This window comes from Simochromis diagramma, unplaced genomic scaffold (genome assembly GCF_900408965.1).
Source record: "Simochromis diagramma unplaced genomic scaffold, fSimDia1.1 OVJJ01000603.1, whole genome shotgun sequence".
NCBI lineage: Eukaryota > Metazoa > Chordata > Actinopteri > Cichliformes > Cichlidae > Simochromis > Simochromis diagramma.
The window spans coordinates 18,586,359-18,600,579 of record NW_024387414.1 but is presented as its reverse complement, the minus strand read 5'-3'; the positions used below and the strand labels follow the sequence as shown (position 1 = coordinate 18,600,579).

The 14,221-nt window shown below is 37.7% G+C and overlaps 2 protein-coding genes across 3 annotated transcripts; one reads left to right on the top strand and one right to left on the bottom strand.

Annotated features, from left to right (window-relative positions):
• The first annotated feature begins 243 nt into the window (after nt 1–243).
• On the top strand, nt 244–3,573 carry zgc:162592 (uncharacterized protein LOC561993 homolog). Its single transcript, XM_040012041.1, has 2 exons — nt 244–1,238; nt 2,262–3,573. Exons 1-2 carry the CDS (start codon nt 437–439, stop codon nt 2,555–2,557), a joined length of 1,098 nt encoding a protein of 365 aa, XP_039867975.1. The 5' UTR covers nt 244–436; the 3' UTR covers nt 2,558–3,573.
• A 5,459-nt stretch (nt 3,574–9,032) lies between these two features.
• On the bottom strand, nt 9,033–13,714 carry LOC120721428 (cytochrome b5). 2 transcript variants are annotated; one of them, XM_040011758.1, is made up of 5 exons: nt 13,244–13,714; nt 12,113–12,241; nt 10,819–10,845; nt 10,687–10,718; nt 9,033–10,553 (listed from the first exon to the last, which is right to left on the bottom strand). In XM_040011758.1, exons 1-5 carry the CDS (start codon nt 13,439–13,441, stop codon nt 10,463–10,465), a joined length of 477 nt encoding a protein of 158 aa, XP_039867692.1. In that variant the 5' UTR covers nt 13,442–13,714; the 3' UTR covers nt 9,033–10,462. The 2 variants fall into 2 exon arrangements, with proteins under 2 accessions (XP_039867692.1, XP_039867691.1); XM_040011757.1 differs by having other exon boundaries at nt 9,033–10,556; nt 13,244–13,713.
• Between the last annotated feature and the right edge of the window lie 507 nt (nt 13,715–14,221).

Genomic DNA, 14,221 nt, shown 5'->3' with positions numbered 1-14,221 from the left:
TCCTGAATATTTAGATTTATACTAACACTAGTAAGAATTCCATTTTAGATCCCTTTAAGTTACAGGGTATAGCAATGATGTGGGCAATACCTGATCATGTTGAAGAAACAATCATTTCAGCTAAACCACCTATGATTAATATAAAAATTAGATGATAATAATAATAAAAACATCCACTTAGTTCATAAAATACTGAAAAGTTAACCGTGATTAGCCTGCTTCTGAGCTGAAGCATGGCTGCAGTAAATGCATTTACCACCCAGCGCTAATTGCCTCAGGTGTGCTGCTGATTGTAGTGTTAGCCTAGCAGCGAACGGCCACATATTTTGCTCATATTTTTGATTTCTTTAGAAAATTTCGTCAACTTTCTTTCTTTTCTTTTGCGTGTCTGTGGTTTACTTATGATTTGTTTCCACTTGTATCACCGTGTAGAGCAATGTATACAGCCCTTAACCTCTCGACTTCGGACGACTTCAACATGTCAGAGTTTGACTCTCAGAGACAGCAGGAGCTCTCCCACCGCTCCGTCAAAATAAGCATAATAATCGTTTTGGGCGTCGTGGTCACGTTGGGAAACATTGCAGTTCTCCTGGCTATTACTTCCTCAGTGTCCGGCTGGTCGAGAAACTCTCGGTACTTTCTCCTCTCGCTCACTGCAGCAGACTCTGCGTTCGGACTGCTGGTCATGCCCTTGAATCTTTGGGTGAGTCTGCTAAAGGATTACACTGAAGGTCCAGATGGTTTTTGTCACGTTGTGGCCTTTTGCAATGCCACCGTCTACTCCACCTGCATGTACACACTGGCCATGATAAGCCTGGAGAGGTACATTGCGGTGTTTTACCCGCTTCAGTACTCATCTCTGCTGACAAGGAAAAGGACGCTGTTTCTGATTGCCTTCGCCTGGTGCTTTCCTCCCATTTTACTCTCGCCGATATCATTACCAGATGGCATCATCCAAGTTCATTTTTCCACCGCATCACTGGTCTGCAACCCATCTTACTCTACAAATATTGGATACTCCCTAAGCTTGACATGTGTAATATTTTTCCCTTGCTCCATCATCATGACATTTGCAAACCTAAAAGTCTGGTGTGCAGCCAAGAGACAGAGGTTAAAACTGCGCAAATATGACAGCGCGCGGCGCAGTAGGCTCAATGTGCCTTCCAGAGTGCTTGTGCCTGTGATGGGAGCCTACTACATCTGCTGGACTCCCTGCATGGCAGCAATGATCTACAATGGTAAGCAAAACCTCACTAGATACGTAAAGTGAGTGTGTGAGGATGGTGGATGATTTTCTTCTACCATCCTCATTTCATATATGAATATATCCCATGTAATATAGTCGGTTTATGTCTATAATTGTGGCATTTACTGGGACAAAATATCTGAGAACTACTCGTATAACTGGCTTATTTTGTAGCAAGCTTTGCTTTTTTAGGTTTAGATAGTTTTTGATTATATAAGCTTAACTGGAAGAGGTAAACTTCACAGGTACTTGTTTGTCTTGGTGTAAGTATTTGAATGTGTTTATTAAAAATTGTATTAGATGGCTATTGATAGGTCCATTTCCCTTTAAAAAATATTTTTTGTTGTTATTATTATTATTATTATTATTATTATTATTATTGTAAATAAAAAGCTGATTTGGGGTCAGTTATGTGACTCAAACCTTTTTTGACTTTTCTCATTTACCCCAGCCATGTGGTGTCTTGGAGTAGTCACGACTGAAAAGTCACAGCTGAATATTTTTAGAAGTGAAGACCTTTTTCCAAAGAGTGCTGTAAATGATCTGATATTGGATGAATATCCTGTGAAACGAAGCCGACGGTTTAGCTTAATCTTTAAAGTGTGCTGCTGTCTAAATGCTGGTTTCACTGCAGTTTCCACCTGATCTGTGAACTTTGTATTTTCAGGTCAAGACTACAAATGTTAGTTTGATGGGTTATATCATTGCTTTCAGGGGTAAGGCAAGCACCTCCAAAGCAGACTTTTTTAGTTTCTCTCATAATGCCAAGTGAAATATCCCCAGCTCCGTCTCAGGAGGTTCCTTTTGCAGTTATACTAACACTAATTATACTAACACTTTTAGGAATTTGTGTCACCCCATGAAGGGCCTCTGGCATGAAAATTAGACAAAGAAAACGTACAGAGCTACTTACTGTAAAAAGGGAGCAGGTCAAAGTAGCTGCTGTCTTTTGCTAGGTACGTTGTTTTCACTTTGTTGATACTTGCCTTAACACTCATTGTTTTCTGCCTTACAGCAGTCACAGGTAGCAGTATACCAGAGTGGATTGAGTTTGTAGTGGTCTGGCTACCAACTTCCAATGGTTTCCTCAACTGCATCTTCTATTTCTGGATAAACCGAAACTTTCGCAAGAAATTCTGTCTAGTCCTTCAGAAACTAGCTCTGGCCCTCTGCCCTGAATTGGCCAGCACCTTTGGGTGTTGCACCACATCAAAGATGCAGTTTGCATCAGGAATTCTGGATAACAACAACAGTGTCCATGGGCGTTCCTCCAGTGTGTCATCTACCTGCACCTTGCTGTCTGTGGCTTAAGACCTAAAGAGCACCACCGGCATGGTAACAAACATGGCCAGGAACCTCTGTACTGTGTTGCATTGTCTGACTGAGCTAGACAACTGAAGCCATGTTCTGACATAGTTCCATACAAGGTAATGAGGGTGAGAACTAAGCTTTAAAAGGGTCACAGTACAAATGATTTGGTTATGATAGCAAACATTTAAAATTTCCTCTCTGCAGATTAAATCCAAATTTGCGATATCTTGATTGTAATATATTTTTATTTTTTATCAAACTTCAGAATCAGTGTTCAGTTGATTGGAGCATGAATTTAGAACGGCTTTGGATTTTTTCTTTTACTTATTCACACTGCTGCAGAGATTTAATTTACAATTAGAGACAGTGTCTTTAAAACCACCTTTTATTTGTTTTATAACCAACCAACAAAGTTCTCTGTGCTCCCAAAAATTGACATTACATACAGTGATATAATCAGTCTTTCAGTGTCAGCCTGTTTAAACCTGTTGCACAGGTCACGATTAGCGAATTAGTTCGTTTTAAATTCTTTCTATATGAAACGTTTCTGAACATCAGTATCTGATAATAAGCACACTGAAGGACTGAAACCATCTACCTCTTCTTCAATTTAAACTGTGCATCAAATACCTTGGCATATAACAGCTTGGAGAAACTAACCTTTAAGTCACAGCTTTTCAGTGGGTGCAAGGAGGAAAGTAATTAAGCATCTATACTGTAGAAAGGTCACCACATTTGTGCTGGGAAGAGATAACTTGGATAAGTTCTGAAGCTGTGGTTGTTTACTTTGAGATATTAAGTCTAAGATCTTCCTCACACTATCTGCACTAAAGTTTTTGTCATGTTATCGGTTTATGTACATTTACAATGAATCGAGATTAGAATTCAGAAATTCCGTAACGTTTTATGCAGTTAATTTTAGCCTTTAGGTTTTCTGCTTGAGTTACATCATTGAAGTTTATGCAAGGACAAACGGAGGATCAAAAGTGTCACAAAATTGAAGTTAAAAAATAAAATGAAAAAATCAGAATAACGTAATATTAACCTTTTGTATGTATATTGTTTGTGATTGAAAAATTCCTGATTATAAAAGAATTTATGTATTGATATATGGATAATTTATGAAATAAAGCATGATGCCTGTGAGTTGTTTCTTTTCAAGTCTTCAGTTTGAGTTTGATATTTACAGATGTATCATTGCAGAACTGAAATAAAGTTATAGTGAAAAATGTTTGCTGATCCTTTAGCATATATTTTTTTTCTAGCTATGTGTGGTCTGATGCTCTACATACAGTCAGCATTGTTAGCTTCCAGTTAACATCTCTCTGCTTCTCTATGCTGTGGTATATAATAAATGCTAAACTGTACTATATGCTGTCAATGTTTTACCTGTTAATGTTTTTGTTTCAACTTATTGAAGTAGAGTAGCATTTTGCACTCGCTAGCTGTCTCACTCTCTCTGCCCTGTGACAGCTGGGATAGGCTCCAGCGCACCCCCCCCCCCCCCCCCCCCCCCCCCCAAAAAAAAAAAGGATCAACGGAAGAGGATGGCTGGATGGATGCATGGATACCTAGCTTTCCTCAGTAAGAGGACTAACTAATGAAGATACAAGTTTGGTTTGTTTGATATAAATTATGCATTTTTTTTTAAAATTTATTTTAGTTTGGAGGGTTAAAACAAATTAATGATGATTATGTATAGCCTAGTCTATTATTTCAGTGGGAATTCTTTGTTTGAAGTGGTAATATTAAAGCAGTATGGCAAACCTGGATGATTAACAAGCTCAAAATGAAAATTCTTGTTTGTGGTCATTAGATAAACATTCTTTTCACCCAGAGAAGAACTCAGCAAGTTAGTCTATGCACAAAAAAATGATACGTCATTCTATTTTGGTAATATTTTCACTCTGTTTTATACTTCTGGGCAAATTTTTGAATAATATGAGATGGATTATGTTAATTGCTACCTACCAGTGTCATGTTAGATAACAGGTTGAGCTGTAGATCCGGAGCTTTAAAAAAATAATAAAATAAAATAAGCAGAAAATGATCCTTTGGCTTATGCATAATAGATGGATACAAGTTCGACTGATATTATGCCCAGTATTGCTCATGACAAAGGGCACAAAAATGAAACAACAGCTCGATACATGCATAATGAGGGGAGCAAACTGTGAGGCAGCTGCAAGTGGTCCCATAAGTAGTTTTGCAAAGAATGATGTTAGAAAAAAACCCAACATGACCTGATGAATCTCATGTCATGTGAAACCATCTCAGCATCTCAGACTTTGTCTCCATACGGCTCCACCTGAGCTGTCCTTCTGATATACACATTTTTAATGTTGTCGATTTTGGTCTCTCCTAAGGGAAATCTTAACGTCTTCAACTTCACCGAATCCTGCTCGGTGTCTTTTTTACAGCACCACTAAATCTAAAACATACATGATGGAGTCTCACTACCATCTCATATTGCTGCATAATACATAAACTCAGGCCTGGGTGAATTTAGTGATTTCATCAGCAGGTGTCCTTTACAAACGAATTAAGTTCTTCTTCAGCTAGAGTTGAATGTTTTTGATGAACCTAGACAAGTTTTAAAATTTTTAAATTCTTTCTGACATTGGTTCTCTGCATGTTTTTGTCACTCATCCCTCTGTGCACAAGAACAATATTTTAATGTCCTTCTTTGTTAAGTCACACTAAAAACGTTTTCTATGAATATGTGACCCTTTCAGCTAACTCAAACCCTGTCAGAGATCAGGTGTATTCCCGCATTACCCAGAAGTGATTTTCGTAGCATCTGAGGTGTTTGCCAAGCTGGTCTCTTAAGACACTGAAGTGTTGTGCATTAGAAGCCTCAGTTCTTCTTAAGCCTTACTGCTGCCAGAAATGACAGGTGATTTGGTTTGGGGAATGATGATTGTCTTAGGGATTCACACGCAGTATATTCATACAGACACCATATGTCATCTTATAAGAGCTTATCATTCTCTCTGGTCATAATTCCTGCCACAACAAGAAGTGGCTTCACTGGTCTTTGCTGAAAAGGTAATAAAATATCTAATATCTAGCTAGACAGAACACGGATCCCAATAAAGTCCAATGCATTGCTTCTATGGCTTTGGAAGTACAGTGCTTGAGACAATACTGTCAAAAGCTCCCTATTATAAAAATATTTTAATCTGTTGTTCATCTACATTAGCCTCACTGCAGTTTTGTAAGCAGAATATTTTTACATTTTACTTTAAACTATTAACATTTTAAAGTCTTTAAGGGTATTACATGTTCAAACACCCTCTATCACACCGTTATTGTGTTTCTTTGCCCATAAACATTTGGAGATGTATGCTACAGAACTGTGTTTATGAAAATGAGAGAACTAGAGAGATTAATGATTTTAATATATACTTTGTAATGCTGTACCCACAATATTAAACTGCATGTTTAATATTATGTAGGTCTCTAGTGTGCTGTCAAAATGGCTCTGAGTAGCGGAGAAATAGACTTGTGACCTCTGGGGATACCCTCATCTGGTATTGAGACATTGACAGCTAATCTATCGGGTATTATAAGTTGCTGGAGGATGCCGACATGGACTGGGTTTGCTCCACTGCATCCCATGTATGCTCAAATGGAAGATGGTGAGGTTTAGAACACCTTGGATCCCCCTTGGGACAGGTGCATGGGGCACCACATCTGGATGGAGGCCACTGCTGGAAGAGAGTATGGTTGGCATGATGGGTTTGCTGGTCTGGACCAGTACCACACACATCATTTTTAGGTGTGTGATACATGTCAAAGAAATGTCCACATATTTCTTGGCAGAACATTTCACAGGCACAGAATAATTGCTGGTCTTCATTTTTAATGTAACTGGTTGTAAAGTTGGAGCTGAATGGTGTATAGTTTCACTGTTTATGGCAAATGCTTAATCCAAGACTTGGCATATTATCATCTTGACATGGTACTGCCATCTTGTGTTTCTACTAAGTATAACATGGCAAAAAAATGTATCTATATTTATATAGAGAGAGATCAATATGTCTATAATGTTGCACAAAAGGAATTGGTATAATTTTTTACCGTTGGATTTCTTTTCTGTTTCAGGATTTAATGTTTCTGTCCTACTAATTTTAAGTTTCATGAAGCCCAATACCAGTGTTACATGCACTATTCACGTAGTATTGGAGTCCTTTTTAAATAAACTACAACAGCATTTTGGTTTCTTGAAACAAGCCATACATTTATTTAATTAAGGAATCTGGTTCTTTAAAGTCCCACCTGAGTGAAAACCTGATTAAAAAGGATAAATCAACAGGCACGGATTTATGCTTCATGTGGCGTGTACTCTAAACTGTGAGGGCTCTTGTGGAGATTGTAGACAGAGAAAAAACATCTTTCATTTCAATCACCCTTCCTGCTCTTTTCCACCTTTCACGCTTCCGGCAAAAAGTAGCTACACTATATATAGTAGTTACACTATAAACTGCTAGGCATGAGAAAATCAAATAAAAGTACCCGCCTGGAATTTTAAATTAAATCACAATGGGGCCATGATTACATTTCTAAGAGATACTATAACATTTTCTCTCACCTCTATATAAAAAAATTAAATGACTTCATGTTATAAATCTGTTGCTTATCACCACACTGGGCTACAGTGTTAGATTATAAGGGTTTTAATGGCATCTTTCCAAGGTAGTTGTGATGTTTGGTCTTAATTTGAACCTATGAAAGAGCTGCTGCTGTCGTTTAATAGCAGTTATAATTGTAAATGTTTACCAATTATCATTATTTAAACAGCACTAGTCGGAGGTATGAGGAACGATTTGCTAATATAACTGTGGTAAACACATAGCATACAAAGCTGCATTCAGTAAAGCTGCCTTATTTAATGATAACGCCTTCTCAGAGGCTACCATTTAAGGTGCCAGTTGAAACAGAAGTATGTGTCTGTACTGCATGTTGCCTGACTTCTTGTTTTTGGGCTGTTTCCATGTTCCGAGCATCCTCCTAGCACTCAACAATAACTGAGGTCCAGCTTTTGGCTTGAAAGAACCCATTTTGGCCATGTGAAGAGTGGAACTTTCCAAGAATCAAATTGCTTCAAACCCTTCATCAGAAAGCATGCCTCATCCACACAGTGCCCATTGACTGAAATGGCTTTTCTTTCACCACACTCCAATGTATCAAGAGCAAAAGCTAATTTATTATCGAGCAGGATTTACTAGTGGCCCTAATGTGACACTGAAACATATGTCGAGGAAATAGCAATCAGCAAAGGAATTAATTTTCTAGTATTTTGTATATTAAATCAGGACCTAAAAGTTGTGACGTTTTAGAGCCTTTACTGTGATGATAACATGTTTTACTAGCTTGTTTTGGGGTTCTTTCTTTCATTTTTCTCTATTTGGCCTTTTTTTAAATTTCGTTTAGACTTTTTGCTTTTAATTCAGCTTAGTTTCAACCAGTTTCCAGAGTGTGTTTGCTCTAGTTTTTGAAAATGTTTTGTTTTTGTTTTGTTTCATTCTTCATTTCAGTCTTCATTAATAAATATTATATGGAGGGAAAATTTTTCTAGCAGAATTTAGGAAAATCAGTACAAGTATTACAATAAAAACAGAACTTTTTGAAAGCAATTGACTACGTCTTGTAGACATCCAAGGTTACATAAGGGCAGTTAAATAAAATTTCTTATTTACCAAAGTAGCAAAACCTAAAACTAAGGCTGTGTGTGTGTGTGTGTGCGCATGTATATATATAGTTTAAATGTTATTTTCCAACTAGTTTTAGTTTTTATTTTAGATTTAGTTAAGTCAGTTTTATATATATGTGCTTTAACCATGGTGATTTTTGCAGTAGGAGTAAGATGAGAGTGTGAGTGCATCAGGGATCTGTTCTCAGCCCCTTCTTGTTTGCAGACTGACAGTTGAGGTCAGGCAGGAGTCTCTGTGGCCTTTGATGTTCATAAACAACACTGTAATCTTTACAAAGAGTAGGGAGCAGGTGGAAGAGAGCCTGGAAAGGTGGCAGTGTGCACTCGAGAGATGAGGAATGAAAGACGGTTGAAACGAGACAGAATACATGCAGTGAAGCAAGAAGTAGTGGTAGTGAAGGTCGACGAGTTTGACTACCTAAAGAGGCGTGACCTGCTACGATGCATAGTTTGGAGATGGTGGCACTGACAAAATGACAGGAGGCTGAGCTGAAGATGTCAAGATGTTCACTGGGAGTGACCAGGATGGACAAGATGAGTACATCAGAGTGGTAGGGAGACAGTTATAGTCGAGATGGTTTGGGCACGTGCAAAGAAGAGCGGGTGGATACACTGGACAAAGGATGTTGAATATAGAGACGGCAGGCAGGAGGGAAAGTCACAAATCACACAAATTAAAAGAAAAAAAGGAAACAGAAAACCTATATACATAAACCCTGATATACATTTAATTATTTTCAGGAAGTAGTGACTGGCGAATTGCACGTCAAGGCCCATTTTATTGATAGTTTCAAAGAAAGGAAATGGCAGGTAAAATGTATAACAATGACATGTATTCATCTTATCTTTTATAATCAACAAACTTATTTTTGACATCTGCAGTTTTGTACTCGCATGTAAAAATAGCAGCAAGTTCATTCAGAACCTTTGAAATGACAGCTGACATCAATTTGTCTCTATTTGGAAAAAACTTTTTAATTACCATGAAATAAATTTAAATAAAGAATTTGAAAGCTTACCAAAACATATTTAACAAGACCAAATTAGCAACCTAGACAAAGGTTTAATAAATCAAATCAATAACAAATATAGGCCACAAATAATCATTAAACAGGGAAAGACAACTAAATGTAGACTGAAAGATACCCATCTATAGGTCAAATGCCAAACCCACTGATTATAGCCAAAGCTGCTACACAAGAAACACAGACCAGATTTTAAACTCTGCTGAATCAGCTGCTTGTGCCATTCACCCAAAACTTAAAGTTCAGATGCGTTACAATGAACAAAAGCTGTGAAAAAGCACTGGTTAAATAACAAACGGCATAGCAGAGGGAACATTAACAACTTGAAATAGAAATGAACTTTCTTTCAAGGGTATTCTGTCATCTATTATACCTGGGTAATAAGTTGCATTGTATTTCTCTCTACATTTAAATGAATAGGTCATTTGAACATGTATAAATTCCTGAAAAGAGAACATTGGCAGAAAGGGACAACTCCAAAAACAAATCAATGATGCAATATAATTAACTGCGATTTTCAAGAAGGATCCAACACAGAGACTTGAAAATGCATTCATAAAAGTGGAAAGATTATGAGTTTGCAACCGAGTGATAAAAGCAATCAAGCATTGCCTAACAGCTGAACTGTGCATAAAAGAGTGAATAAAATAAACACTTTTATTGAGAGCTAACTGGCTATTCTGACTTTATTAAACCCAAGAAAATGCACTGGAGGTTATGCAAGTTATTATCCAATAAAAAAAGAAGAAAAAAAAGAAAGAAAGAAAAAAAAAAAAAAAGGCTGGAGGCTGTTAACTGTGGACCTCGCTTCATCATCGCCCTGCATAACCTCTCCTTCAGCCTACCTATAGCTGGCGTAATGAAGATTCAAACTGCAGTACGTGCATATGACAGTTTAGGGTAAAGACAACACGTGACATTTATAACAACTGGCACAGTGAAGAAAGCAAAGGCTGACAATTTCATAAAGTCTCTGCCCAACTATCTATTTGGTGCACCAAGTAGACGGACAAGGACAAAAACACTTAATCAAACTACCCCCTCCACTCTTCTTGCTGCTGAGGACGTTGACACTACCGCGCGTGTCCAGGGTGAGGAGGTTTTGGTCAAACATTTCAAGGCCTCCGAGATGAAAAGACGAGGATGAAAACATGACATCGCCACTCAAGAGGATCTCTGCTCAAAAATGAAGTAGCGATACACGATGCCAATAACAACAACAGCAACAGCAGGTAACAACCAAATGGCCCAGGAGCTGCTGAAAAAAAAATATTACACAAACGTTAATTTGAAAACATTTACATTTATACAGATATAAGGTGTCATTGCACTCGCCCCTCTGAAACAGTACAAAGAGAGCCTGAGACACATTCATCAGAATGACTAACCTGCTCTCCTCAGACTTTGCGACTTCTGCTTTCTACAGCACAAAATTGAAAAAAGAGAAACACAAGTTGTGGAACAATGTGGAAAAGTCCAAATACAGTATCGTTTCATGGTGCATGGAACAGCCAATTTACCTTTGCAGTGTCCTTTTTTCTGTCATCCTATGAAGGAAAACAAAAGAAATCATATGATCGTTTTGTGATGCTGAGTAGAATTAAATAAATAAATACTGAAATTTATGTAACCATCAAGTGGGACTGGTGAAAGAACCAGAAGGCTAATTATCCCTCAAACATTCATTGATTTGTTGCAAGTGGAATCCACCAATTAAACGTGATAATTTGAATACGGTTTGTGTGGTGTGCTGCCATTTTCTATTAAAAGACAAAGAAACCAGCTCAGCGATTTTAATTATGTGGGAACCTAAGCAAAAGTCATCTGAACAGGAAGACAGCAGGAAACTTTCTTCAAACTCTGCAACTTCCTGTTGCACTGGAATGTTCATCTGGAGATAAGCTTGATTAATTTGCAGCAGTCCAAATTAAACAATTAATCACATGAACTGGACATCTTCCTATTTTTATTTTTGCAAGGCAGACCAGTCTTTTTTTTTCTACAGCCATTTTCTTGTGGCGTTAAAATGAGCAGCTCACACAAACTGTTTTGTAAAAGACCCATAAAGATTGATTTTACAAATAGCTTTCACATTTGAAGTCTAAAGAGACTTTATATGTGAAAACACTGGATTTGTCTAACTGAAACTGCTGGAGATTCATTAGCACTCAGTGGAAGCACAATGGATAAACAACAGTATGAACAGAAAATCTATCATCTAATGGTATAATTATGGTAAATTAGTAAATTTAACCATGTTTTAAAGTATATTATAAATATTGTGAAACTGTTGGGTGTATAATAGAGTGGCTGATAAGCTACACTAAATTTCCAACAAGCATAACATAAAATATTGTCACTAATGTTTAATTGGATAGTATTTTTATTGTATTTTTCTGATGCTTTTTATATTTATGCTGTGATCTCTCTAATTTCAGTATTTCTTTATGCTCAAATTGCTCAAAACCAAATTACTGCCTCACAGGAAACAGAAAATGTGAACATCAGACTGAATGTGATATAGGAACTTAAATAGAGAGCTACTGCTCATGTGATAGACTTGGTAACAAATCAGTTTCCACCCACTTTTACGTCATCTTATACACGACACCATCTGGAGGTGACTCCAAACAACTTAGGTGCAAATGACTCAATCTTGTGACATTATTTAGTTACTCTGTTTGATTTGGAAGGGTTTAAGCAACAATAATAATGAAGACATAATAATAAAGACATTTAACTTCAGTAATTGAAAGATTGGTTTAGACGTGTGAAAGAAACACTACAGGCAGACAGGCAGTCTTTCCTCCTTACCTCGTGAAGCTCCCCAATGTAATACTGCTGGAGCATCTCCCTGGCATCCGAGGAGTGACCCACATCCTCGAAGCTCTCTGTGGCATCTGCACCCGCCTGCTCCAGTAAAACCTCCTCACCTCCTGGATGCTAAAATCAAAAGTGGTTGACCTGGTTACTCTGAAGCACCTGACATGCACAACTGTTTTAGTATACTTGTTTAAGTTATGAATAATGACAGTATTACAGCTGAAACCACAGACAAAACAGTGAAATGCACTAATATTATAGTCTTCCAGTGTTGGAATGCATACATGGTTGGAAAAGACGCACCCTGGGACATTCTCAGCCATTAGCTGGCATTCCCAGACCTCAACTCAACATTACTTACAGAAATTACAAGAACATATTAGAACAAAATTTGGTCATACCAAATTTTGGTTTTCAAGATTGTTACAACTATTTAAACTCTATTTTCCGTAATTTACAAACCTGCACCTACTCCCCATTTTACTATCAAAATACAAAGATTGAGGGGTGGCTATAGACGTTTGCACAGTACTGTTCAAAGACGTACCACTCTAGGAGCTAATTTTGTTGCTTAAGCAAAAAGGTTTTTTTGTTTGTTTGTTTGTTTTTTACACAACATGCAACTTTTAACTTCCAGAGTTTTTACACATTTTAGCCAGATAAAGGATTTTATCACAACCAGCCCACTGATTTATAAATCACATTTTTATCAGCTGTGTTTATAAAGCTATAAACATTCAGCCCAAATCGTCTGAAGAACTATCATCGGACAGGGCTAGCTACTACTTGTTAACCAAACTTAGCTAATCTATCCTACAACATTTGGACACCCTTGCAGAAGAAATGATAAAACAACAAGAAGGTTCTTTAAAGTAGGCCAGTCGTAATTGTAGATTATTTATACTGGCGGTTTTGAGTTTAGGATTGGGTCGTTAGCAGAAAATTAGCCGAAGACAATTTGCAGAGCTTACACGTCAACACGTAACGATAAGGATCACGCTCATCCTGCACTTCCAGGAAGCCCAGACAAATGGCAAAACCAAGGGGTTCACGAAGAAGAATTAATAACGACTACGTTAATGACAAAGCATGAGCTACTAGTCAACAGAAAGTCTTTCTTACCTCTTCAAGGAAACTTGAAATGTCATATACTTTATCGTGGATGATAAGCCATGTGTCGTTGCTCATATTATGTACTCTTACGTCTTCTAACGTGTAACATTTTACGCCATCGTCTACTGTTTCGCAATTTTGCTCAACACTGGAGTTACCAGCTTCACTATTCGCGTTAGTGAGATTTTCTTTATTTTCCTCTCCCATTGTAACGTCAGTGCGACTGAGCGACTAGCTAACCTTAGCTTCTCTTAAACCTTAGCTATGGACGTAAAGATGGCTATAGCTATGTGTGCTGTTTGATTAGGCTCGAAAAGCCCCTGATAACACCGCAGGAAAAAAAAGTTAAAAGAAACACAATTCCAGTGCTGAGCAATTATATGTTACGAAAGCATTAGACACCCTAAACCGGTATCAGCAGACATGTGAAACGAACCAATGCCACCGTGTGTTGTTTGACCGTCGGGGCAGTAACCAAAGAAACTGTCACTTTCTCAGCAGTGACCAATCAGGTCGCCCAACTGATGATCACGAGACCATGGCGCAAGCCAAGGTTGTCAAGTGTGCGCTGTCATTGTGCATGTAAGGGACTCCGGTGACATAACATGTGTTTTACCCATTTTATCTGCGCTTAGATAACACTTTCTTTGTCCCGGTAAATACTGCAGACATTTTTTTTTCAAAAAGATTTTATTTCATTTCCAAAGTTCCTTAGCAGGTTTATTACGGAAGAGGATTAGGGCCACTGGGGAAAAAAAAAGAAAAGAATTCTGACTTTTTTCTCAGAATTCTGAGATTAAAGTCAGAATTCTGACTTTTTTCTCAGAATTCTGAATTTTTTCTCAGAATTCTGATTTTAATCTCAGAATTTTGAGGTGGGCACCTGCAGGCTTCCAGCTTCAGTGACAGTGATGTGTCCAGTACGGAAGAGGATTAGGGCCACTGGGGGAAAAAAAGAATTCTGACTTTAATCTCAGAATTCTGAGA